This window comes from Onychostruthus taczanowskii, unplaced genomic scaffold, assembly GCF_017590055.1.
Source record: "Onychostruthus taczanowskii isolate IOZ18803 unplaced genomic scaffold, ASM1759005v1 scaffold89, whole genome shotgun sequence".
NCBI lineage: Eukaryota > Metazoa > Chordata > Aves > Passeriformes > Passeridae > Onychostruthus > Onychostruthus taczanowskii.
Window position 1 is genome coordinate 1,868,610 of NW_024506882.1, and position 27,857 is coordinate 1,896,466.

At 45.4% G+C, this 27,857-nt stretch overlaps 2 protein-coding genes across 4 annotated transcripts in view; one reads left to right on the forward strand and one right to left on the reverse strand.

Moving 5' to 3' along the window:
- USP32 (ubiquitin specific peptidase 32) overlaps nt 1–11,605 on the reverse strand; it is a 62,379-nt gene extending 50,774 nt beyond the window's left edge. For all 3 annotated transcript variants that reach the window (XM_041425249.1, XM_041425248.1, XM_041425247.1), the window contains exon 1: nt 10,926–11,605. The gene's annotated coding sequence lies outside the window, so the exon portion shown is untranslated. The remainder of the gene's footprint in view (nt 1–10,925) is intronic.
- On the forward strand, nt 11,231–27,585 carry LOC121347046. Its single transcript, XM_041425343.1, has 5 exons — nt 11,231–11,364; nt 11,592–11,895; nt 12,943–13,001; nt 22,260–22,441; nt 27,458–27,585. The coding sequence occupies exons 1-5, from the start codon at nt 11,231–11,233 to the stop codon at nt 27,526–27,528; spliced, it is 750 nt and encodes a 249-aa protein (XP_041281277.1). The 3' UTR covers nt 27,529–27,585.
- Nucleotides 27,586–27,857: the final 272 nt, after the last annotated feature.

The following is a 27,857-nucleotide window of genomic DNA, read 5'->3' on the forward strand; positions in this document are numbered from 1 at the left end:
TCCAAGAAATAAACACCCTGCTAAAATGAAAAGCAAGTGCCAACTATGTAAATGCAAACACCACATAAGGACCGTGCTACAAAATAAATTGAAATATAACAAATATTTCACATCCTGTCTCCCAACAGTGCCAAAGATACTAAACACAACTGTAATATGAATTGTTCTTTAAATAAAAAATTATAGTCTAAGCCTGAAAGTTAAACAGAAGCTACAACTTCTACATAGAAAGGCAGAGCTTCCCATCACCTTCAGTGAGGATGAGAGGCAAGGAAGGAGTTCTAATTTGGGATTTCTGGCATCGTTTTGATCAAATATTCACTCCACTGCTGGCCTCTGGCAGCTAAAAGAGCCAACTCTAGTAAAGCACAGTACTTACATGCTATGACACGAATAATAAAAGATTCAGATAATATTTATACATTGCTACATCTTAATTTCTGAAGTCAGAGGGAAAAATATGACTCACTTGCAAGTCAAGTGCTCTGGCACAAACACTCCACACGTGTGTATTCACAGGGCCAAGAAAAGGCTCTCTGCTTCCAGCCCTCCTATTCCCAACTCTTGGGGACACATCTGTCTAAAATATCATCTCAAACTCAGCTGTAAAGGGAATATTTTAGTGTCAGGTCCCAAATTTCCGTCTCCTGTTGCACTGTTACAAACACATAATAACAACCTGTGACAGGCTGAAAAACACCAGCACAATCACAAACACAGACACTGGACTAGGGAGTGAAGAAATAAAATAAAAACCACCACGTGCTTAGTTCTGGGACCCCATTACATGGTTGGTAGAACACCAAGAACTGAATCAGAGCTTTATTTTTTAACAGACAATAGCTAACAATTAGCATTACTATTTCCAAACTCCATCCCCACTGCTGCATCTCCTGTTAAGAGAATCCTCAATTAACATCCCAGGATTCACATTTAGGATTACCCTGAAAGATGCCATGCTAGTTTTACATTAGAGAATTCCTCACTGCAGATATTCAGCATGAGCTGTACATTACTCCTAAGGGAAGGATGAAACAGCACATTCAGATGGAGAGCAGCTCCCAGTCTCCAGTGCCACTGAGCAGCTCGGATGGGTGGGATGGCTCCAGCTGCAGGGATTGCTGTGAACACCCTGCCCAGTGCTCCACAGAAACAGAAAAGGTGTCAGAAAGGCTTCTCACCAAAGAGCCCCAGTGCCTGAACAGAGGCAGCAGCTGGGATCTCTCCCTGAATCCCTGGAGAGACTCACAAGATATCCTCAAGGACATTACAGTCTCTATTAGCAGCAGTACATTTGCATGATAAATTATGAACATTTTATGATTTTATATTTATCAAATGTTTTCTGTTCTGCTTTTTAACCTCTATCCCTGTAACACTGTGGCCTCTGCAGATATTTATCCTGTGTTCTGCACTGGAATTAGTGCATGTTGTGGTTTCTTCCTGCTCTGCCCTATCAACATTGCAACCTACTCATTATTTAAAAAATAACATTAGTTCTCACAACACATTTACACCACAATTCTTTAACCAAGGTGATCAGAAGACAATGCTAAATAGCAGACAACAAAAAAAGTGGGGAATTGGCTAATGCCAAAAAGATCAATTCTAATTCTTTAGGCAAAGACAAATTATGTTGTTAGCTGCAGGATTGGAAAACAGGGACCAAAAAGTTCTGACATTACTGATAACAACCCTCCCTGAGATCCTGGCACAGTCAGACCAGGCTGCTCTGACTGCTCCAACTGCTGGTCATTCATCCTAAAGCACTCCCATTTCAGCTGTACAAAGTTCAAATCCATTTTTTCAGTTTTAAAACTGAAATCCAGGATTTAACTGTATCACATCACGAGGGAAAACGTGCTAGAAATCTTGACAAGACTAGGAAATTTCCAGAGTAAGATTTTGCTTCTGGATAACACCTAACAGCTAGAAACAGGGATTGAAAAGAAGTGCTTCTTCAGCCCAAAATACATTCATGATGCCACATTCAAGTTCATTTTTAGAACAAATTCAATCTGCAAAACTCAAGTTCTCATAATTACTATCCCAATACTTTCAGTTCTTTTTCCCCCACATCCACAGACTTATTCAATCTGGTACTTCCTGTTCTGTTTAGGGCTCTGTGTTTCTTCCACTTTTTTATTTCATTCAAAGTCTCGGAGTTTTAAAAGAACAAATTTTGCAAACTAATGGAGTGAAATTAATCATCTGAAACAATTCCAGCATCTGAAGGGAGCTTACAAGGAAGCTGGAGAAGGAAGGGCTCTTCAGCAGGAACTGTAGTAGTAGCAATGGGTTCCAACTGGAAGAGGGCAAGCTTAAAGGAGATAGAAATTCCTGTTAAAATATTTCAGCTCAGGAATCTGTCACAAACCCTGAGCACTGCCATTGTCACCAGATTTGAGATAAGGAACATCCATTCAAACACAAAAGAAACATAAGCATCCATTCTATATTAAACACTTAACATGAAATTAAACTGTGAGTGGATGACAACTGAAAGACCAGCTAACAAAAGGAGAGACACAATGTGAATAAAATCACTGGTTTTGAGGAAGAATTCCAAAGGGCTTGTAGTAGGTTTTATTTTCAAAGGATGAAGCCCACATTTTTACACAGAATACAATTCTCTCTTAGTCTGGCCCAGTGACATTGCCTCTCATAGCTTGTGGGCCCAATTCAAACTCTAAACTAAGCGAAACAGCTTCAAAGGATTTGGATATTTGAAAAAACAAATCACCAAAAGAAATGTTAGAGATTCCTTTTGCCTTTGTAGCTGCTGCTGGAAGCAGTGGCTGGCTCAGAGCAGCTGCCCCTGCCCAGCCCTGTGGCTGCAGAGCCTGAGCAGGAGGAAGTCAGAGCTCTTGAAGGTACAGACTGTCTCAGTGACTATTTAAAACCACTCCAAAAGTCCGAACCGCAGGGTCTGACAAAGCCAGACATCCTTTCTGCCCACCTCAGCCTGCCCTGAGTTGAGGGAGGGCTGGCCCTGCTGGTTTTTCAGAAGCATCCCTGTCCCAGGAGCTCCTCTCTGCAAAGGTGGGCACTTCATCAACACCACCATTAACGCCTTGCTTTGCCCCAAACACACCCCAAGGAAGCACAGGTCACCTCAAAATCACATTTCCGTGGGATGGGAGAGGATTGTCCTAGGCTGTGAGAGGTTAAAAGGAGGATTTAAACACCCTGGAGATCAGGGCATGTCGCTGCATCTGCCAGGTCACCCCACCTGTGACAGCTGAGCAAGCCAGGGGAGGCAGTGATTCAGTGAGGAGCTATTTCAGGGCTTGCACCAGTCCCACCTTAAATGACATTTATATGGGAAATAAACCCTGGCCACTACAAACTGCCTGGGCAGCCCTTGTCCAAACCCTTCTCAGACAGCTCCTTTTATTCAGCACCAAATAAAGGCCCTGTTGCAAATGTTACCATTTGTTTATAAGAAAAATGGTTTTATTAAATTTTTAGATTATTAAACAGAGAGTCTCACATCTAGGGCTTAGGCACATGCCAGTAATACACTAAAATCACTAAGGAATTTCCTTTCATTCTAATGAATCAATTAATAGGCTACATAGAAAAATTCTGATTGATTATAACTTGTATCAGTTTTTAAGCAGATTTGGTGAATTATTACAAAAAGCCACGCGCAGACACATTTAGTGCCAAGCCAAGATCTGAACTCAGTTTACAGCCATTAAAAATCAGAAATGCTGAAGTGATTTTACATCAGTTTAATAAAGCAGCATTTCAAAGTGATGCACTTTCCAAATAAGCCCCACCTGCAGGGACCATGTCAGCCCTGCTCAGCTGTAAATATAACCCCATAAAAATCCCCATTTCTCAGAGGTGTTCAAATTCATTATATATAAAAAAAAAGAAATGAAAACTACTATTAGACAGCTCAGCTGCAAACATTAAAGCTACACAGCCTATGAGATATGGAGTCATCACTAACAAAGGTAAGGTGTCCCTGAAGAAATCACAAAAGAAAATGTGCATTAGGATTTTGCCACTCTTTTTAGGCAAGCAGGGAATTTTATTCCTGTAAGTGCCAGCAATAATCCAGCATTCAAAGTTTGGTGAATTAGGCCCTTTCAAACTCCTAGGCAGAATCTACCTTAATGGATTTTTCTTCTACATTCATCTTTGCCCAAAGGCTTCATTGTCTCATTATGTAAATGACCTTTTCATATGAAAATTAAATGTTAAAGATGCTTTTTGTAGTTCTTCAATACTGCAAATATCACATGGACATTCACAATAATTCAGACTAAGTACAACTTATAGAAAAAGCACCTGCTTCAAGGAATGGAACAAATTAAGAAATAACTTGTTTTTAAATGACTAAGAATTGAAAGTCTTAATTAGAATTAACCCACAGAACTTTCTTTTCTATGCAGAAACTCAAACTAGGAAACCATCAGGCCAAGAGGAGCCCTGAAGGAGGCCCTAAAACCCCAGCTGGGCAGGTCTGCTTTACACCAGGCTTGGAAATAACCAAAGTCAGTGGACAGAAACAACTCTGCTGTTTGAAAATGCCACACTTGTCCTACCCTTCCTCCATCAGCTTTCTGTATGCTCACAGTATTTACAACTTCTTCTTAGACCAGAACAGAGCAGGATTATTTTAATAATAATTAATAACTAAGTCATGGAGATGTCATAAGAGCTCTGCACTCATTAGACCTCCCATACAGCAAATGATTTATAGCAATGTATGACTTCACAACCCAACCAAAATACACTCAGTTTTCAGAAGATAGTGACACTTTTGGAATGACAGATATTAGTAACACCTGGGTTTTTAAATACAGAAAAATCCTACCCAGTCCTACCTCAAAGCAGGAGTCATACAATAATCCTAATTTAGAGAATTCAATAGACACTTCATGCCTCACCTCATCACATTACTTGGTAATGCTATGTTCTTTTTCATTCTCACAGGCTTGTCATCCCTTCTGATGCCCTTTCTTTGAATCTGATTTCATTTTCTTGAGTACTAAAGAACTGAATGCCTTACTTATTTTATGAAAGGAGACAGTGGGCCGAGTTCCCCCGAGCACAGCAAAGGGGTGAGGGTTGTTTTACTCATTCCTGCCACAGTGCCAGCAGCCAGAAAGCCTGAAACTGTTACAAGTCAAGTAAACAGGATTCAAAGTAGTCCCCTCTTATTTTTTTTTCTTTCACATTTCATTAGAGATGCTTCATCTCACGCTGAACAACTTCCTAGTTTCTATTTTTGTCCTTTTTTTTTTTTTTCTCTGTAGGACACAGTCAGGTAGATTTAGGGCTTCATCAAAACAAGGCTTCACAAAATTCAAGTTGAAATATTTTATGGAATCTATCAGGTTGGAAAGTATCTCAGGAGGTCACTTGGTTCACCCTTGTGCTTGAAAGTGGGTCAAGGCTGAACTCAAACCAGCTTCCAGAGGGTTTTGTCCAGGCAGAGCTTGGAAATCTCTAAGGATGAAAGTTCAACAACTTTCTCTGGGCATGTATATTTTAAAAAAACCCTGGTGTAACAGGAGGAAAAACTAGAAACTGATTAGAAACTATAAAACAACTGAAGTAATTGATTAAAATCCAAGAAATAAAGCTCAGGTTTATGACCTGGGAAGTACATAGGCATATAATCTATAATCCAAACAAATGTTTTGAGAACTCAGTTTCAGACTACATCAAGATAAGAAAACATATTACATATAGAATAGCCTGACAGTGGTCTTTTCACTTATATCAAGATATTTAACACTCAAAATGAGGATTTGTTCAGCTTATCCTGTGACCTCCAGCCCCATGGCTGGAATGATATCTATTTAAACTCCCCTGGCAGCTTTCCTGACTGCTTTGATTGGAATCTCCAGTAACATGCTGACAGGACAGAACTGCAGCTAATATTGTGAGCCTGCTCCTATTTAGAGACATGATTCACCTGAGGAGTGAGAGACCAGAGGATTCCCAACATTTACTGAATCATAATTCAACTTTTGGAGGTTTTTTTCCTTTAAGATAATCAACTTTTTCTTATTTATGAAACACCTATGTTCTTAAATCCTCTTTTCTCAAACTTGCATCACTCTCTGCACATTCAACACTTGTGCAATCACCAAGTTTCTGCCGTGCTTGGGAACCATCTAAGAATTACTAAAAACCTACTAAAAGGATGCAATCAGCTCCCACAGAACCACAGCACTTGCAGCAGCCTAAGCAGGAGGCAATATTTGCCCCTAATTTGTAAGTTTTCAACTGGTATTTAATAAAAAGCCTCTAAAGACCTCAAAAGGTATCTCAGGAAAGGAAATTTACCGTTAGCTGACTGAAGTTTACTCCACCAATGTTCCTCATTTCCAACAGGAAATAACTTGGGGAGTCCTCAGCAAGAGGCAGAAACCCCCTGAGTTCACTTCCCTAAACTTGGAACCTGAGGAAAAGGAGAAAGTGGTGGCTGCAATTTAGCACCTGAAGAATTACAGACTACAAACCAACTCTCTTCCAACAGATCAGCCATCAGGAGAAGGATTTGGGAGCGCTGCTGGGTGAGAGGCTGGACATGCCCTGTATCCTGGGCTGACCCCACAGCGTGGGCAGCAGGAAATGGGGGATTCTGCTCTCTGGGATCCCACCTGCAGAGCTGCCCCCAGCCCTGAGGGGCAATCCAGAAGGACCTGGAGCTGCTGGAGGCTGTCCAGATGATCAGCTCTGCTGGGAGGAAAGGGTGAGGGAATTGGGATGGTTCAGCCTGGAGAAGAGATTTGGGGTGACCTCCAGTACCTGAAGGAGCTGACAGGAAACACAGGGAGAGACTTTTTACAAGGGCCTGGCGTGCCAGGACAAGGGGAATGGCTTCACACTGACAGAGAGTGGATTAGATTGGATATTAGGAGAAATTCCTCCCTGTGAGGGTGGCACAGGCTGCTCAGAGAAGTGTTCAAGGCCGGGTTGGAGCATGGACACCAGGAGGTGTCCATGGCAGGGGGGTGGAACAAGATGATCTCTGAGGTCCCTTCTAAGGAGCATCTTCTCATCAGTCCATGGAAGTTTCAGCAGAATTCCCCCAGTCACTCCTGCCTTTGAAATACATGCTCAGCAGAGACTGCTGAGGTGCCCTCCCAAAACAAGCAGCACAGCTGAATGCCGGAGTTGTGAAATAATTACTGCTCTGTGAATTTGAGCAGCCACTTGCAGCTCTGCAGCTTTATAAACAGGAAGTGTGAAGCTCTGCATTCATACCTGCTTTCATCATATGACAGAGCCCTGAAGCCATCAAATACTGGCTGACATAACAAGCCTCGCTGTAGAATCTAGACTGTCTCCACAGTGGATTCTATTCATTCTGATAGCTAAAAAAAAAGCTATCAGAGAGACACTTCTAGGCATTTTCACCACATGCCTCTGAAACTCAAGGCTCAGAAAAGCACAGGTTTGTACTCTTAGAAAATAACATATCCCAAAGAACCTTCACCTCTCTATCATGGTCAAGCTCTGGTTTTCAGCTGTGAGAGAAAATAAAGCAGAACACTCTCCTTCATGGAATACAGAAAGAAAAGAATAAACTACTAAAATGGTTCCCTGACTGTTTTTCCTGAAAGGATGTCTGGGATTTAAAAAGTTAATTTCATAATCTGGAGTAATAAAAAGCAGTTTTCCATGGGCTGAAGGGCTGAGTCCGTGGATTTGTCACCAGGCTGAGATCGACAGCCCCAACTAGATGATGATATATTTGCACAAGTTTTCCATCATCCTCTTGTCAGATTTATGACATCTGTACGCTTGAGGATGTTAATGATCAGACACCAGATATATTTGCCTTGATTTAAATAAAACAAATGTAGCTATTTTTCAAATTCAATCAAGACACAAAAGGTCATTAGCAAGATTTATCCTCTGCCCATCACACATTAGTCATTACTGGCACACACTCACCATCCTCCTTGTGGGTTAGAGAGGGTTTTTGTTACTTTGGTGCTCTCAAGTTGGTGCCATCTCAGAGACACAAAACCAGGGAAGAAAACTGCCTTAAAAACCACCATGCCATGAGCTCTCCAGAGGCAAAACCTGTGGAATTGATACACCTGCAAGTTTTGCCTTGCTGTTGGCTGGCATTTTAACTGCATGTACATTTTCCAACAACAGCACTGTTTCTGTGCTTACACTTTGCTCTTTTTCTCAGAGATCACTGAGCACAGGACCAAACACAATTAAATGGATTTATCAGCAGTCACTCATTTCTCTAAATTCTATGCTCACTGACCATGCTGATGTTGTGGCAGCTCCCCTTCTCCCACCCTGCACTCATGAAACAAAAATTGCACCTTGCTTTGAGCAGAAGGAAAACTCTGCCTTCCTCTCTGGCCCAAATTTGACAGATCCATGATCATGCACTAACATTTCTTTTAAGTGGTTCCCTGAATCAATATTTAGCATAGATAATTTAGCTGGAAATGGCCTGAATTACACCTGCTCTAAGTAGCATTCACAGAAACTTTTACTACAGATTCTACAGTTTCATAATTCACAAGTACTTACATAAATTTATACTCAGTCTACGATTATCCTCTCAAAGCTACTGAAGCAGAACACATTAACAGCCACTGGAAAATACAATCCATAAGGATCTGAAATAAACTGGCCACCAATACCACACAGGAATCTCTTTGCTAGAATTCTTATTAAAATATTCCATATACAACAGAGGACTGTGCAGGAGCTGCTGTAATGATACAGGAGCTAACGCAATAGTGATAAAAGGTTTTTTTAAATAATGTTTTATTGGCCCAAAGCCAGCCCTTTGAAGAATTGGGTGTCAAGACTGGCAGCAGGAAAACTAAAAGGTAAGACAGGTTTTAGAGCACCATCTCCTTGGCAAGGCCAGAGCACCCAGCCAGCCTGATGGACACAGTGGCAGGAGAGGAATGGGAAATCAGAGACAAACGTTGGAAAATCCACCAAAACAGAACACTGGCTGACTTGCAGCACTGCCCTAAGCAGAAAATTGCTGTTGGAGCTTCAGTCTAAGAAAAAAGCAACAAGCTCAAGAGCCACAGTACCACTTCATGCCACCACAAATTCAGTTTGATAAAATAACTGACAATTTTATGCTCAGTTTGGAACAAAGCACTTCTGACTTCACCTCTAATGACCTGCCCAAGGATTTCATCTCCTCACAAAGAATCCATCCTCAGAAGGAGGTCTGTGGGGTCAGGAATAGCTCTCCTCACTTCTCATCTCATACCTTTTCCACAGCAACACCACTTTGTGCCTCTGGCTACTATAAATAAGATGACCACAATTGGCAAAATTCATGAAAAGAGATGTTTAAAATAGCACCCCTTGCTTTCCACTGCCGGGCTGCACAGGCAGACACAGATCTCAGGGAGGCTGGTGAGACTCCTGTGACCTGCACTGGTGGACACAGGACAACTTCACCGTGCCCATCCACAGGGCCACGCCACCACAGCAGTGTCCAGCTGCCTGTGCCAAGGAAAAAAAGAGGAAAATAAAACAGCAGGACTGTCTCCTGTTCAAGGGTGGAAAAGGCCCTCAGCACCAGGCCGCTCTGGCACCTTCATCTCCTCGAACAGAAGTTATATTTTAGCTACAGTTATTTATATTGTGAGCCTTTAACCACAACTCCCCTCACCTTCACAACCTTTGGTTACTACCAAAATGGAATTGTAATAAATGAAACTGCTTAAAAGTCAGCCTGATTTTCTGAAGCAGCATTTTTTTCCCAGGTAGTCTGAACAACTGAAATTCAAATTGGTGACTCAAAAATACAATCATAGCATTCTGAATGATTACCACAAGTACAGGTAAGCACTGCTGATTACTCATAAAGAATTCCCAGCAGAAAAATCGGTACAAATACCACCTAATACAAAACTTTCTCGCCCTTTAAGAACCAGGAAACAGTGTTAGAGAAGGTGGATCTAATTGGAGATAAATATATTTGTCTTTTTTTTTTTTTTTTAGCCTTTACGTTTATCCATTATCTCTGTTGGTGTCCACAGAAATGCCACAAGTACCAGCAAGGTTCTGTGGAAGTAGGAATGGTCTAACAAATAATGTTTTGATAACTGGCCTGTTTTATACATACAGTGATTCACTGGTTAAGTAAACAACAAAGTTATTTAGCAAAACATCAATTTATAACAGAGTGCCTAAAACAACCTTTCTGGTCTCCTACAGAAAAACAGTATTGAAGGTCTCATATAGAGAAGAAAAACATCCAGAAAAGCAACAAAGAAAAGTATTATATTCACTGCGCAGAAATAGTTTCTTATTAAGAAGAAATTATCAATTATGAAGCATCAAGATCAACAGCCCTGATTTTGAAGCAATGTAAGAGTTTAAATCTAACTTTAAAATTCAAAACACTTGGGTTTTTTTTTCTTTAGGGACTTTGGAATATACATCGTGACCAAATGACTGTGTTCTCCACCAAACAGCTTATTTCAAACGCTTCCTGATATATTTAACTTCACACCTCAACCAAGCTGCATTTATAACTCCTGCTCTTCTAAAAATACGTGCACCAGAGCTTTCAAAGACTTCCTATACTTTCACTAGCAGTGAAAATCCTTCAGGGCTGTTATGTTTAAAATCTGTAACAAGTGACTTTGAATCATACGTTTGTTTCTCCTGCTTGACACTACGTTGCTCCATTTCCTATCTGACATGGCATCCCTCAGAGGCTCCACCAGAAAAAAAAAAAAAAATAGAAAATATTTAACAAAACCCCCCCTTTCACGTCAGTTTGTTTCTTTTTCAGTTAACACCCAGTGGTTCCTCCCAGTTCTCCCTTATCACTCCTGACATGCCTCTCACATGCGAGCAGGAATAAAAAGGGCAGCCATAGATCGGCTTGAGCTTCTGAATTTTATCAGGGCTTTAAATATCAAACAGGTGAGCTGCTTTACCTGCGCTGCATCACGTGAACGCACAATAGGGCAACAATTAGCAACACCTGTCCTCCCTGCAAACCATTTACTGCTATAAATTCCTGCCCCTCTTTGTCCTTGGACTTGGCTATCAGTCCCAGAGCCAGGGAGCTTCCAGGGTGTAGCACGCCGTCGCCTTGGAGCCCTGCAGCTGCGAGCATTCACCATTCAGCTTGTTTATGTTTTCCTTTCGCTAGCCGCTCTTTAAATCCTCCGGGAGGACCCTAAACCGGGCTGAAACGGCGGCATCGAGCCCGAGCCACGCACGCCACATCCATCTTGCCATGCGGAGCTGCAGATGCGTGATCCCCGAGCACGGGGAAGTAAACACGAGGAGCCGGGAGCTGGGTGACAGCCCTGTCACACCGGGCTCGGCAGCGCTGCCCGATTTATCCCGGCTGCCCGCGCACAGGCGGAGGCCGGGCCGAGGGGCGGCGGGGAGGGGACGGCACCGGCGGCGGGGACCGGGCCCGCCTTAAAAAATTGGGGAGAGATAAATAAATAAGCGCAGGAGAGAGATAAATAAACAAACCACGGGGTGGAGGGGGAGAAGGCGGCGGGGAAGGAGCCCCCGAACGGCGCAAGTGCCTCCGCGCCGGGTCCGTCATGGAGGTGCCGCCTCACCGCCCGCTTGGCGGGGGGCAGCGCGGGGCCCCCCCCGCACCCCTCCTCCACCCACCCGTCGCGCGTCCCCTCAGGGGCGGCTGAGGGGGAGCCGCGGGAGCGGTCGGGGCTCTGCAGTGCTCCTCGGCTCTGGGTTCGCTCCGAGGCCGCAGAGGAAGGGAGCTGTGACGAGGAACGACATGGCTCTGCCCCGGCACGGGCGCTTCGGAAGGTGTCGCTTGCGAAAGCTGTCAGCGCTTCCCGTAGCGTGTACCGGCGAGAGGAGAAAGGCTGCGGTGCGATGGGGGCCCCGGCGGAACAGCCCCAAGCTCGCTCCTGTGGGAGGGTGAGAGACGCTGCACCCTCAAAGTGCACAGGGAACAGCCCCTCAATCCCCTCGATCTTCACAGGGGATGAGCCCTCAGCCCCCTCCAACCTCACAGAGGATCAGCCCTCAGGCCCCTCAAACTTCACAGGGATCATCACTTCGATCCTCACAGGGGATGAGCCCTCAGTCCCCTCAAACCTAACAGGGAACAGCCCATCAATCCCATCGGATCCTCACAGGGAGCAGCCCCTCAATCCCTTCGGATCCTCACAGGGGATCAGCCCTCAGCCCCCTCAAACCTCACAGGGAACAGCCCCTCAATCCCATCGGATCCTCACAGGGAACAGCCCCTCAATCCCATCGGGTCTTCACAGGGGATCAGCCGCTCAATCCCTTCGGATCCTCACAGGGGATCAGCCCCTCAGCCCCCCAAAACCTCATAGGAATCAGCCCCTCAATGCCCTCAAACCTCACAGGGGATCAGCCCTCAGCCCCTCAAACCTCACAGGGAACAGCCCCTCAATCCCCTCGGATCCTCACAGGGAATCAGCTCCTCAACCCCCCAGAAAATCATAGGGGATCAGCCTCTCGAACCTTCCATGATCAGCCCCTCAAACCTCTCAGGGGGAGCAGCCCCTCAGCCCCCTCAAACCTCTCAGGGCACGGTGGTTCTCCTCAAAAAGTCCTCCAAGTCGCAGGGCTGCAGGCATGGGGTGACAGTAGGAGGTTCCTGTTCCATTAAAATGTCTTTTCACTGTCTGAAACAGAAACACGGGCTGAATTGTAAAAGGATCAAAACCACCCCTGCCCTTTGCTGTTCTCCAGCATGTTTGCTTTTAGTATTCAGCCCAGGACTGACACAGAATGGGAGGATTTCCCAAATGGCTTTGTTACAACATTAAGCCTGGTAACCTACCCTGGGTCACTCCCGAGCAGAAAATAAGGAGTTTGAAAGAAAACACTGATTTCTAAGGGCAGCTTGTTCCAAGGATTGTTCCTGCCCTGAAACAAAGCCTGTGAAAACACCAGTTGCGAGTCATTCCCTAAGTTACTGTTTCCTCACAGAATGATCTTGCCACATCGGAGCTGCAGAAAGGTCAAGCCCGAGTCGCTTTCTCGCTGATGTAAGTTCATGCGTAGGTATTTTTATAGCAAACATTCCAAACAAATTTCATATCTGATATGCAAAGCCAGGAATGCTGCTTACAGAGATACAGGCTCCAAGGCCAAATTTCTCCTCATGTAACCCAAGTGCAAACACACTACAAATGAAATAAGCTCCATAAAGCCTCCTTGTATATTTTCTGAATTGTTCTTTTTACCTTAGATTTGTGGCATATCAAAAAAAACCCCATATCATTTTCAAGCATAAAATCTGCCACAAAGGGACCTTTTACCTCTCTTATGAGGATGAGGGGGAGGACTTAAGTGATTTTTAAAAATATAAATTAAATTGGTGGAAATATACTTCACCCATCAGCCACTGATTATGTATTTATCATTTAAAGAGTAAAGGTAAATGTAAAGGTAGCAGAGGAATAAAAGGATATAAGCAGCCTTGAAATATATATGTATATCTATCTCCTCTTATTCCTACCCTATCTTTACATATCTCTTCTCAACATAGCTTCTCACCAAGCAGCTTTCAGTTTAGATACAAAATAAACTCTTTAAAGCATTTGAGAATGAATTCAACAAACATGGCAACATGTCAATCAAAAGCCTAAGTTGGCAATACCAGAAACAGCTGGAGAAATCTGTTTTATCTTGTGATTAAGTGAAATATTCCATGGCATCCCTACAGCCATGCTCTGTTTGTGATGGATCCCTTTCTTAAAGTATTAACTCTCAGCTGAGGAGATGGGGTTTAATTCCTGACTTCTCTGTCGTGTTCCTGTGTGACCTTACGTCCAGTAATAATATTTTGATGTTTTGGGTTCTCCTCTGAATTACAAAGATAATGACCGAGTCCCATTTTGCCTGGAATGAGCAGCACTGGGACACAGCCAGCCCCGAACTGGCAGAGCAGTTAGAGAGAGCAATTAGAGCAGGAAGCAGCTTCAGTGCTGGGGTAGGGCAGCTCCACACCAATTCCTGCTGGATTTCAGGCCAATTCTCCATGGCTGTTTATCCTCAGGCTCTTACTAGAGAGCAACAGCCAACCCTGAGCACCAAGGCTCACCAGAGACCTGGCACGACACTGCCAGGCCTGTTTTGTCTACACCCAGCAGAGAGGGACCCTGCCAGGACAACTCTGACACCACACAGTTTGCAAAATTATTCCATTTTTATCTGTGATGTCAAGGCAGAACCTCTACTCACAGTTCACACAAACCCTGCTCTCAGGCAGTAGAGATTATCAGGCAGTGTGAGGGGTTTAATGACAGCTAAATTATGAAAAAAAATGAATGACTGAAATTATAATTACAAATCAGGTCCTGCCACCAGCTTATAGTCACAAACAGCTGAGTGGGTATTTGGTGCAAATGAGGAAGCAGAACGCTCTAGCAAGGAGTTCCTTCCAGTGTGGGAAGGAAAAGGGATTGGAGTGATGGTTCTTAATAATGGCTAACATTTCCTATTAACCAAAAAACCCAGACCTCTTTCCAAAAATAATGTATGACACTTTAGGAAAAACCCAACTAAAGCAGCATCCCTCATGTCCCAGAGGTACAGACAGTGTCCAAGAACCAGCAGAATTTTGTTTGAAGAGCATTTCAAAATCATTTACTGGATCCATTGTACACACGGTGGCCTGCACCAAATTTAATCACAAAGATACTCTGGATTGGAAAGCCAGGCTGGAGGCTCCCGATGGCAGTGTCTTTGTTCAGATTAAATTAAGCATGTTCTCAAAGGCACTGAAGCAAGAACCCAGAGATAAGGCTGTGTGTGCTAACCCTGGATTAGATCTGGCAGTAAGTTTTTACTGAAGCCTTATTGGGGAGCACAAGATTAGGTGTTGCTGCTATTTAAATGCTGTGTCAAAGGTAAATGAAATTAAGACACAGTGAATTTAGACTTGCATTAGATGAATTGAGCTCCTCTCTTGTCACAGAGAAGTGTTACGTATGCAAATCGAACTGGGCACGTGTCCTTTGGATTGCTGGAATTTATTTAATTATTCGCTAATCAAAAACTAATTCACAAGCACTTAGCAAATATCTTTAAGTGTCTCTGCATCACTGTCAAGGATCTGAGGCAAAGCAGGTATTTACTGCTGCACAGGAGCAGCGGGAGCCTGGCAGCACAGCAGCTGTCAGGCTCTGTGAGGCTGCTGCAGTCCAAGGCTAAGGCACAGGGAAGAATCCACAGCCCCTGGCTCCAGCTCAGCCCACAGCAGGCACCTGCAAGGAGAAGGGGTTTGGAGCTGCACTGGAAAGGCCTGAACTCAAAAGGGACGAGCCAAACAGCAGAGGAGCTGCTGCAGTGACTCAAAAACACTTCTGAGAGTAACACTGTAAGGCCTTAGGATTTCCTGATTCATGTTCACTAAAACAGAAGCCGAAAATGCACTGCCTCTAAATCTGTGCCTCTTGCCCCAATGCCTGCCTCCCCACCCTGGGATATTGTTATTTTTTTACGGACTCTTCTTGGCACTGGACAAACACAAGACAACTTTTACCCCTTCCTGCCATAGACAGCCCTGACAGGAGTGTGGCAGAGCACTTCCCAAATATTTGAGAAGAGTAGAAAGTGGGAGAGAGAACAAGATGCAATAAGAGGATTCAATCAGGTCTGCAGTGGTCAGAGCTAAATGGTTTCATATCTAATTACAGCGAACTGGTTAATGAGAAAAATACCCCGAATCATTACCTGCCAGTCTGATTCTGATGTTATCAGAGAGAGAGGAAATACAACAGGCTTCCTCAAAGAACAACAGAACAATATTCAAATTGAAACTTCTATCACATCCCACATTTTCTAGGAAACAAGTGGCTTAGAGTGGTAGCAGAGGGTGACAGATTTATATGAACTCAGGGGGAAATAAAAGGAGCAGATTCTTACCAGGTCCCTTCTGTTGCTGTCATGTGAGCTGTACTCCCACACTATTGCCAGTATGAAGTTTGTAGTGGAATACTGCAGGGGAAAATGAAAAAAATTCATTTAAAAAATACTGAAAAATGAAATTAAAGTCACCCCCTTGTTGAAGGGACATGCTAATGAAGGCAGTGCTCACCAGGGCTGCAGTGTAGTATAGCCAGGGGACTCTCAGAGTGAGATGATTGGGATTTTTTTCCTTCATTTCCAGTTTGAGGGCACTTCTCTTTTCACACCTGCCCTAGAGATCCCTTCTTCCCAGTACTCTCATGACTTTTTGGAGCAGCTGCCCATCTCCACCCCCCTGACACATCTGCCCCTGTCCCAACAGCCAGGCCTTGCCCTGTCACCATCCCCTGCTGCTTCCCGGCAGCAGCAGACACCTCATCCCCTCCTTTTTCCTGGTGAGTTCCAAGCGGGGCGGGGACACAGCGCGTCCCTCTGTCCCAGAGGGCTGAGCTCGGTGACAGTTCAGCGTGGGGGTGACAGCCACTGCTGCGCAGGCAAGAGTGACAGCCCTGCTCTGCACACCCACACGTGCCAAACGCCAGACCTGTACGTCAGGTTGTGGCAGATACAGGAACGGGGTTTGGATGGCACTGCCCAGGCTCCAGAAAAGGCAGCAAGGGAAGTGGGAGCATCCCTCAGACCTCATTTGAGCTGTGGGCTACCTCTGTTTAATTCTGCCACCCCTTTATGAGAGAATTAATGAATGTTTCTGCTGAGCCACTTACCCTGGATGGTTGTGTTCAGGGAGCCCGTGACAGGTTTAAAGCTGCTCAGAAGTGCTGCTCACATTGCTGCTCAATCCATAATTTCAGCTCCTGTTTTTAATAGTAGGATCTCCACACCCCAGGAAAGTGAGGCACGTCACACGCGTTCACAGCTATTTTAAGGTTCATGGGTAAGTGGTCCCCCACTTTTCCTGCAGTTGCCTTTGAAAGACAGAGAAGAAAACACCATAAGGCACCCTCCACTCTTGATATTCTCCTAAGCAAGGCTTCCCTGTGCGTGGAAGGGTGGCACGATCACACTTGAGGCCCACAAAGAACAGTGACAAACTCTTCTTTCCTGGCAGACTTTGCTGCTGCTCCTCCAACCCGGGGGTAACAAGGTGCCACAGCTAATGGCAGTCACGAGTTAAGTGTAATGCTTTGGATATTTACAAAAATATCACGTCCTTCCCCATTTTCTATCAACCTGTTTGATTATGCTTTATACAGGGAAAGTGTGACAGAATTAATCAGCCTGCTGGAGTGCACACTAAGGGAACAGATGAGCTTTGGCAAGACTGTTGTTAGCACTGAAAAACTGTGACAAAAAAGAGGCAGACTGCAATCCAGACACGTGTCATTCAGAAAATGAGACATGCTATGATTTATCAACGTACCAACAATTGGTGGGAATAGAGATCTCCCATTTCAAAGTGTTGTCTCTGTGTAGATTAAGAGTAGTATCTGTCATCAGGAAACAATGGGAGAAGAAATGTATTTGATAAAAGCAATTCTGTGCTCCCTTGTAGACAGAAACCACTGTGGTGTTGGAATGGAGGTAAAGGATTTCTCTGCAGTTCCATCCAGGGCAGTAAAAAGCACCAGCGTTGTGACAAGAGGAAGTGCAAATAATTAATACCAGAAGATCAAATGAAAGGAGTGGCTTTGCAAGAAGTGACTAATGTTGACTCTGCTCTGGGAAGGCCCAGATTGCGTTGTGGAAAGAGGAGTTTGTGTGGCCCCCAGAGCACGGCACACAGCGGGCGGGGACTCACCACGGCAGCACCACGGGGCACCTCTCCCCTGCAAAGAAAGGGCTGCTTTCTTCTCAGCTCAAAGGCTGCTGCCCACAGCGTCCCCAGCACTGCAGCAGTTTGATTGTTGTGTACAGAGAAAGCAACACCAAAGCATCAAACACGGACCAACTTGGGGAACATTTTGCCAGCAGCTGATACAGTGGGAAGCGCATCTCAAAACAGCAGGGCAGCAGAGCAAAACAAAAGCCACAGAGCCAGAGCTGTTGTGTCATTTGGCACATCCTGGCACTTGCCTTAATTCTGCTTCAGAACTTGCAAGGGAAGGCCAAAGCTTCTTATTTGCTAATTAAGGTTTCACACGACTCAAACATTGAACAAAGGACATCCCCAAACAGAGAAACCTGCCAGCCTTCGTGCCCCTGCCAGCAGGCTGATGTCTCAGTTCAGTGCTCTCCCAGCACAGAGTGAAAGAGCTCTGGACAATGGCATATCCAAATGTGCACACACACACACGTTTTTATGCTGGCATGCACACATTACCTCTGATCAGATTCTGAAAGTTCCACCTCCCTGTTTTTGTTAAGGACTCCAGACATCCTACAGACAGGGGTGAAACAGGCATTAAAACAGCAGACCTATGTTTTATGGTGTCAAATGGCTAATAATAGTAATTAAGGATCTTAAAGTCCTTTATCAAGAGCCATTATCTAAGATGGCATCATGCCTGTAATCAGAGTCAATGAAAAACTGTTTGATCAAGCCAAGAAGGCAACTAAAACAGTCTGATGAGTTGCCATCTGCTCAAGCCACGCCACCCCCTGAATCCAGCAGTGAGCCACCGCAGGACACTGACAGCCAGGTTGTTTTCCTGTCATTTCAGCTGAACACTTGGTGCCTGTCGATGTGTTCAGAGGACTCCCAAACCCAAACATGACAGACCACTGCTGGACATGTTGCTCTGACACCATTTTGCCTTGCTGCTCTTGTGGATAGATTAACACCATGCAGAAAGGTGTTAATCAGAATTAGGGGTTAATCAGAATTTTGCCTACCATATGAAGTATTTGCATGTATATTTATTTTATAAAATGTATGGTTAATTGATCCATAAAAGCCTTTGGTACTCACTCAGCCTCTGGGTAAAAGTCCAGCTACTCCCAGAAGAGCTTTTGACTCAGCAATTGTAGTAAAATTTAGGCCTGGAGTATGGAGTAGACTCTTGAGCAGATTCTTAGCAATAGAAGACAAGTTCAGGGTAGATGAAGGTTGCCAAATTGTCACAGTTTGAAAAAGAAAATTGGTATATTCAAGGAAGGAGCAATTTGAAGTTCTTACAAAGCACTTGGACACCACAATGATGGGCAAGAGTTTCTTCACTCACTTTGCTTTCTCTTATCACTTCCCAGCTGTTTCTTCTACTTTCAGGTAGTTTCAATTTATCCTTCTATTTTTACCCACACAGTTCACTAACAACCTTCGAGTTGAGATTCTTCTGGCTTTAGTGATGAGGTGCCAGCTGTGCATCCCTGCAAGCTGGTGCGTGTACGACCTTGAAAATTTCTGGAAAGCCAATCAGGAGGTGCTTTCAAACAGTTTCCTATCTCCCAGAGAGCATCTCTCTGTTTTTAGCTTTAGATATATATCACATTATAACATCCAGAGCATTGTGCAGGCATTACCCAGCTAATGCCAGCCCAAACCCCTCCCAGCCTGTACCCTGTTACTGCCTAAGTAACAGCTCCTCCATTCCACTGGAGCCAGCCCAGGGAGTTCTTTCTGCTTCCTTCTCTGCAGGAATATTAAACCAGAATGAGAATGAAGAGAGCTGTTAATTTTATGTCATGGCAAGGAAACTGAAGGTCTTCAGATCACACTTTCTCCTCAGTCTTTTAATTGCAAAATTATACTTCAAGATTTGACACAAGTTTCTCACCTCCCTGTTTTCAAGCTACTAGCAAGCAAAACCAGACAAAAAATGCTTCTTTTTTTCCCTACTCTGCAGAGCCTGTTAATTTCAGATAGGTGAAATATTGCTAATTAGTAGCATATTCTAACAGAACATGTGATTTTACAGAGAGCTATGTCAAACTAAACCAGATTAGGGGTCAGAATGTGCCAATCTTTTCATTGTTGTCACTTTGTGATTTATGTTCCCCCTCAACGTGTGCCCTCCCAGGTTCTTGGAGCCCTTGGCTAGCACTGCTCAGCTGCTCCACAGTTATTCCTCACACCAGATCCAACCACGAGACATTCACAGCACGCTCTTCTCACATTTTCTCTAAACATTAGGTACAACAGCAGAAATAGAAATTGGAGATTTAGAAGCAAGAGACACGGGAATCTGGGGGGAAAGATGACTAACAGAATTTTTGCTAAATAAAAACATGGAAAAGGGGTAAAAAAAAAGATTCCTGAGCAGACATAATACCTTTCTTTTTCTGGATAAGCACTAATCTAGGCCCTGGAACACTCCCACTTCTAGATATGATGCTGAGTAACATGTTTCTAATTTCAAATTAGATTTTAAAGAAAATAATGGGAATGCTCCTTAAATAAGTTAGAATGAGTCTTCATATGGTCTCCTCCAGGTCTCACACGTTTTACCTTTGCCATGAAACTAACTCCACAATGCTTGAGCAGCAGTGTGCCATGACCCTTCCCTGTCATCCCTACAGCCATCCACAGTGTCTTTCCTTTGGATTAAACTTCACCTTCCAAGATGGAAATTCATGCCCTGCCTCAGGATAACACCCTGCAACAGGATCTGAGCATCTAGAGACCCCATGGGGAGTTACACAAGCAATAAATCATCAAATCCCTTTTTTTTTGGGCAGATTGATGTCCTCTAAGTTACTCCTGCCATAAGCTATAAACAGCAGAATATGCACTTCTTTGCATTCCAGCATGTTGTGGGAGATCATAAAAGCACTTAATATATTATTTAAGCCATTTAAGCAAGATAGCACAACTGCTGTAATTAGCAACAGTTCTCCAAATCCCCATATGCCAGACAAAGGCTCACGTTCAGCATTTCCAGGCTGGTAGGAGGGAATCAGAACATCACAGAAATAAAAATCCATGCTCTGCTTTTTAGTCCTCCTGCCAATCTCAGCAGAGCCTATGTTTCACTACAGCTACTCCCCTGCACCACCATACAAGAGACCCAAAGCATAACATAAAGAAGACTGCCCTTTTTTGGGCTTATTTTAAGAATAACAGGCTACTCAAATCTTTAAGAAAGAGAAATGAAGCCACTTCTCTTGACAGCTGCATTCTGCAGGCTGGAGGGGAACTTCTTTGCTTTTCCTTTGAATAAAGCCAAAATAGAACGAAAACCAAAACTTGACTTCCTCTAGAAAATCCATGAACTGAAGTCAGTGTTGAAAATCCATGAACTGAAGTCAGTGTTAAGTGGGAATTTAGCAGCACTCCAAGCAGCAGCCAACCTTTGTGCATCCAGGGTCAGGCACAGGGCAGAGTGATGGAGGCACAGGAATGAGAGCAGAGAGGCAGGGTGAGCACGCAAAGGGCAGCAGTGACAGCACAGGGATGAGACCTGAACGCTGCCACGAGCCTGAACTCCACTGCCCCGTGGAACCCCAGGACACAAAGGACAAAAACAAACAAAGAACATCGCTGGGACAGACACCAAAATCTTCTAAAGGAGCAAGGAAAGGAGATACAGAGCTGAGAGCCTCTGCCACCAAGGGGGCTGTGAAATTGGGGGTGCCATGGCTCAGAGAGGGGAGATGCTGTCCCCTGCCCCATTCTCCAGGCAGCACCAACTGGGAAATGTGTACCAGCATCATCACTTCTCTGAGTCATTGGGGAGAGGAAGTGACCAAGGCTGGTATCACCTAGAGAGTTCATATTTCATCATCCAAAAGATTAACAAAAGAAGTCAAATTATTTTCGGTACAAAGAGATACCTAACTTGTTACAGATTTGATTTTATAAGTAGCACCTAAGGGATGGGCTCATTAACATCTCATTAATAATGCCTATTTAATTTGCATAAACCCCTAAAAACTTACGAAGCACAATAAAAACAAAAGCCTTTAACTATCCTGTTTCTCACAGGCTGCAAGTTGAAGCGTGGAGGAAGCTGATAATGCTCTTTCAGTTCCTGAGGACTTCAAGCAGCTATAAAAGTTATAGGACATTAGCAAACACCAACAATCAGCTCACAAACAGCTGCCTGAGAAGTTGAAGACAAACATCTACAGAACTGTTGAAGCATAAAATAGTGCAGGAGCACCTGAAAATACAGCTATTGAGAAGGGGCACAGCACCAGAGGTTGGTCACTGATCCCTTTGGGCACTCTGGAAGGTTTGGCTGCCTGTGTCTCCCAGTCTGGGAGCACTTGGAACACACCTGATTTTACCAGAGGTGGATAAAAGAGATGCAGATGTGTTTGTGGCTTCCCCACGCTACTGGTCACCAATCACACTTGTGTTTAGACCACATTAATTGCAAACAAGTGGTTAAATGAGCAACTCCCTACAGGTACCAGAAAGGAACTGCTCTGGCAGTTCAGATGCCTCTAATGATGCCACACAGAAACAATAACTGGCCCAAATTCTCTTTCAGATCCCTTCCCCTGACAGAAGATTTGGCAACTGGAGCCAATAGGGAGAGGATCATTTTCATCACCCTTAAGCAGCAGGAAAGGAATTTCCAGATGGAATTAGCAAAGCCTCCACCCCTACAGTCTGAGCAGTTGCTGAGTATCATTAATCATTCCATCAAATGCAGCATTCACCACCCTCCTGGTAAGAAGAGGTTGCTGGAAAACATTCCCCATTACAATTCCTATTTGGCATTACACTGCAGTACATCTGGCAACAGTGTTTGGGGTTGATGTTTAACTAAACCACATGTACCTGCAGAATACCTGTATATTTATCTGTGTTTCTCAGCTCTCCTTCCTGTGAGCTATCAGTACATAAATACTGTATCAGATGCCTGCATATATTATATACACCAGATTCATCACATTACACGTGGTAATGATGGTAAACCTGCCCAAAGCAGCAAATAACAACCAGCAGCAGACACACAACATCTTCACAACTGCTTCCTTTTTGGCTCCATGCCTTCTCTGCACTGCAAGAGCTGCTGCACCAGAGGAGTTGGTTAATGTTTGCACTTGCACAGCTCCTGGAAGATGAAGGCACTCAAATAGAGAAATTAATATTCACAGGAGAGCTGTCAGGGGAAGAGTTTTCCCTAAGGTGCACTGTTTCAGTACAGTGTGTTTGACTGGCACTTGGGCTCCTTTCCTTCATGGGGAGAAGAAACAGGAGAGGCATAATCTGTTTGTACTCTGATTTTCCCCATCCAATTAGAACATCCTTTCAAAGCATTCCTGTTGTGGGTAGGCAGGATAATCTGATAGATTTCCAGAGATGTGGTCTGTTTTATGCCACCTTCCAGCAGGAGAGGCTTCCCAGGAGAAAGAAGTATTGTCTCCCAGAGGAGGGGGAAGGACACAGCCACAGGCTTCTCTCATGCCTGATTTCACAGGAGTGAACCAGGTTGATGGACAACTTCTAAATACAGCAAGAGCCTCAGATGAAGGCTGGCCAGAGAAGTCCATCTGTGCCTCCCACTTGCATATCCCTGGCTTTGGCTGAGCTCCGAGTGCAGCCAACACTGAAAGGGAGAACAAAGCCTTGGATTTGCAAGGGGAACTCAAGGCCCTCTCAATCCTCTGCAGAGCAAAGTGTACACATGATAAGCCAGCAGAGCCATTCCATGCTGCAGTCACATGCCATGTGGAAGCTATAATCTCACAAGGACACAGATATGGCCATGCAAATATGGGTTATGCCTGTGCTAACATCCAGCTCATGTCCCTGGAGCTCCTAAATGGCTTTAATCTGGCTGCTGATGCAGGTGAAAGCTTGTGCTGGAGAAGTTTCATTTCTCCTGGCTCTGATCAGCCAGGAACGTGCTACCCTTTGGCACCTTGACTGGAGAGGTGAGGACATAAACTGGCTACTCCTTGGTTTCAGTCTTTGCAGGTGAGGAGGAGAGGAGCTGCCTGTCACAGTGGGGACAGGTGACATGGCTGCAGGCAGCAGGCACAGCGAGAGGGTGGTTGGAAGCAGGCATTGAGAAACCAGCTGCATTTTCAACACCCCCTTCAACCAAACCACTTCTAACAGAGCCCTCACAACAACCAGGCTGAGGCAGCACAGCTACACTCACAGATATCACCTCTGCTTCCCTCTGCAGAGCTTATCTTGTGTAAAGTAACTCCTACCACTGTAAAATCCTGGCCTGGGTTAAACAACTGTAATGTACCTCAGATGGTCCAAGCAAACCTCACTGCAAAGTTAGCAAGAAATTGCCTTTGCATCTGCTCAGCACCTGCCTGTGAAAGGCTCCTGCATCCAGAGCTGACAGCAAAATCCAGACAAGGGGGAGGAAGAAAGCAGACACAGGAGGCAAAATGCCACAGACATCTTAAGGGGGAGGGCTTGTCTTAATGGATTTTTGTCATTATTGAATCCAACCATGGGTAAAAGCCAAACTTCCCCATGACAGCCTGAGAACAAGAATCTCCCTTTGTTTCAAGACCCACCCATAGGTGCCTTCCCAAGGTGATACCTGCTCTGGGCATTTGGCTCAGCAGGAGCTCAGCACCACTGGCTGCACGAGGAATTCCTGGCCAGGATCATCCCAAAACTTCAGCCAAGAGCAGCACCAGGCCACAGCCAGGCCCTGGAGACCTCAGAGAGAGAGAGGGAGAAAGAGAGAGAGAAAGAGAGAGAAAGGCCATTGTGCAGCCTGGGGATGACTGTGGGTGCCAGAAGCGACCTGGCACAGGAGCACAGCTGAGTCACAGCTGCAGCAATTGCACCAATTGTCCCAGGGACACAACAATTGCACTTGTCTGACTGGTCAGGCCATGATGGCAGCACAGGGCAGTTCTCTTTGTGAAAGCATTTTGCCTGGAAATAAATTTCCAAAACAAAATCCCTTTAACACCAAGCCTTTCCAGGCTTCTCCCTGGCAAGGGCAGTTTACTGAGAGATGTCATGCAGGAGGAAAAAATCTCACTACTGTTGGCTTTCACCATCACCTGTGAAGGAGATAACCCTGAATTCCCATTACACTGGGATGTCTCAGCTCCAGCCAGCTCCTTAAGAGCACCCAAGGTGCAGCCCAAGGTCCCTGCTCCCCATCAGAACAAAAGGGTTTTTTCCCCATCAGAATAAAAGTTTATTTTTGTGTAAAGGGTCTGTCAGTGGTTACACTCCCAAGCCAGACCTGAGGAGCAGAATGAAGAGGAGGATGAAGTTTGGACTCGTGCACAATCCACATCTTGCCTTCTGCTCTTTGCAGGGAATTTGTCTCCCTCTTCTCAGAATGGACACAAAGCAACTGCACAATCTGCAAAAGCACATCAAGAACAAGCAAATGGATGAGAAAATCGGAAATTTAATCCCCAAAAGGTGTTCCTGCTGTACTGATTTATGGGGATGACCATACCCTGCAGCATCTGTGGTTTGATCCATGTCAAAGGAGAAGCCTGTTACTGAGAAATCTGTTTATCAGCAGTACTTTCCCTGCTCTGGGTGGCTGAGTGCTGTTTACAGTCTTTAGAGTTCATCCCATGCTTCCAGTCATGCTTTACAGATCCAATCTGACCCATAGCTTTATCTGGTTCTATAGGAATTAAACTTTGAAACGGGCCACAAGATCAGGTACAGCCTGGCTTTGCCAGCAGTGATCTCTGTGCCTGAGCATCACCTGTACAAGGGAAGGAAAGTACATCCAGTTCCCTGAGAACAGAAACTCCAAAGGGTTAACTCAGAGCCAACCATAAACATATCTCCTGAGCAAAGGCTGGGTGTTCCAGGAAGTTCAAAGGTCCACAAGAAACATGGACTTTAGGGAGTTCATTAAAAAATAATTAGAATCAGATATGCACAAAAAAAAACTGTCAACTAAGAAATTGTTTTGAGGAAACCAGAAAACAGGGACTGCTTTGTTGGGTTACTGGGACATTTGTCTGCTTCATGTTTAGAAGGGAGCTGTGGTCATTTGATAGCTGGCAGTGATAAGGCCACAAAAAGTGTGAGGCCACAGGTAAACAGCTCTCTCCTCCAGTTAGAAAGGGGAAGCCAGCCAGCTTTTGCTTTTAGTTCCTGAGGAAACAAAACAATTTCTTTCTTTTTAAGTCTCCAAGAAGATATTCCACCCAGTAGGGAATCAAACCGACTGTAAAGAAAAAACCCAAACCCGAATTCCTGCTGGTAGCAGAGACACCCGAGATGTGAGGAGAGGCATTAAAAGAGCAACTGGCAGCGCAGGGAGGCAGGTGGTGGCAGATGCTCCTGGAACTCGTGAGGGCTGCAGAGAGAAATGCAGCTCCATCTCCAGCCCAGCCCTTCCTGCAGGCCTGGGCCACGAGCTCAGCTAAGGACAAACCCCACTGCCCCCTCGAAATCCCCCAAACACCCTCCCATCCTTTTGCTCCCCTAAAAAGCCACCAGCAAACCCCACAGCTCCACATTTCCCCGTCCAAGGAGGGGGGAAAGCCGGGCCGGGTGCTGGGGGCAGGATCAGCCCCGCGGGAGCTGCGGGGATTCCGGGGATGCTGAGGAGCATCCAGAGAGCTGTTCTGGAACGGGAAAGGCCAGCGGGAGCAGCGACAAACCCCGCGTTATGTAACGGGTGACAAATGCCTTTTGTTATGCAAGACAAGTGGGAGAAAAATCAGCATTTTGCGACTCCCTGCTCGAGCACAAACAGGCTCCGGCTCCGGGGGGCAGCGGCACGCTCCGAGCAGCAGAAATAGATGCCTTGGAAACGCCTCCTGATTTGGATGAGTCAACAGAAAAATACAGAATCAATATTTAGTTTTAAGGGATTGAGCTTGTCAGCACGGTCATTTGATAATTTTGGGGGTTTTGTTAAGGAGAGAGGCCAAGTGGGCAGCCATCCACCAGCCTTGCTCTTCAGTCATCTAAAATGAGGGATCTACATCCCCTTTGCTCAGCAGTTGGGGTTCTAGGCTTTTTTAATTAAAAATTTTAAATTGGTATTAATAGAATTTCGTAATAAAACTAATAAACCAAAAAGGCACACACATCTGAGTTTAAGGCCTGGTCCCAGCTCTGTTTTTACACTCGGTGAAAATCCCAGCTCCAATTCTCAGCTTGGAGCCAGGACAGAGAATCCTCTGCCCTCTCCTGGCTCCTGCGCGTGGCTGAAAGCTGCAGAAATCAGCCTCACGTCTCGCTCTGGGAAAGAAATCGGGCTCCTGCTCTCTCTGAGACCCTGAAAGCGTCCACTTAAAAAAAAATAAAATTAAAAATCCAAGCAGCGTGACCTCTGGCATCAGGAAGGTTCTTCATCCCCAGGGACGCGCAGCTCCCGTCCCACCCTGCCCAGCGCGGGCACCCAGCGCCACCCCCGGTGCCACACGGCGACAGTGACATCCAGTGGCAGCGCGCACCCATCCGCACCCCCGCGGAACCGCAGCCGCCGAGCAGCTCCGGCAGAGCCCGCAACGCCAATCCCTGCGCCGGGAAAGGTCTGGGTTACTGGGGGACACCCAGGGGCAGGGACAGCACGGCCACACGGCTGGCACTGCCAGCACGGGAGGGAGGCCGGGTCCCCTGCAGGGACGGGACAGCCACCCCTCAGCTCGTTGCTGCTGCCGCCCCACCGAGGTTGAGCAAGAGCTGTTGCCCAAGCATGAGTCAGCCGGTGGTGCTCGTTCACGTTAACACCTCTAAGTGTGGGTTTATGTTCCTTCTTTTTCGTTTAAGCAATTCTGCCGTCCTTCGGAAAACCTGAGTCGGTTCCAGAACTCACAGGAAAGACTCTGAAGCAGCTTTAAGGCAGTTGTATCTTCAGGAACAGCCGGGTCAAAGAGACTGTCACCTCCAACACCTGCGAGGGACAGGTGAGCACTCACACAGCCACTGTCACACTGTCCCCGAGCAAGGGGAACAGCTTCCTGCTCAGGGACAGGTGAGAACTCACACAGCCACTGTCACACTGTCACCGAGCAGGGGGAACATTTTCCTGCTCAGGGACAGGTGAGGCACTCACACAGCCACTGCCACCAAGCAGGGGGAACAGCTTCCTGCTCAGGGACAGGTGAGGCACTCACTCACACTGCCACCAAGCAGGGGGGACATCTTCCTGCTCACACAGAGCCTTTAT

What these genes read in the sequence shown, in the direction of transcription:
- LOC121347046 (XM_041425343.1), top strand. Translation starts at nt 11,231, where the DNA reads ATGCGGAGCTGCAGATGCGTGATCCCCGAGCACGGGGAAGTAAACACG. An exon ending in AAGCTCGCTCCTGTGGGAGG is followed by an intron (nt 11,896 to 12,942) that starts GTGAGAGACGCT and finishes GTTTCCTCACAG; the next exon opens with AATGATCTTGCCACATCGGA. An exon ending in CGAGTCGCTTTCTCGCTGAT is followed by an intron (nt 13,002 to 22,259) that starts GTAAGTTCATGC and finishes ATTCTCTTTCAG; the next exon opens with ATCCCTTCCCCTGACAGAAG.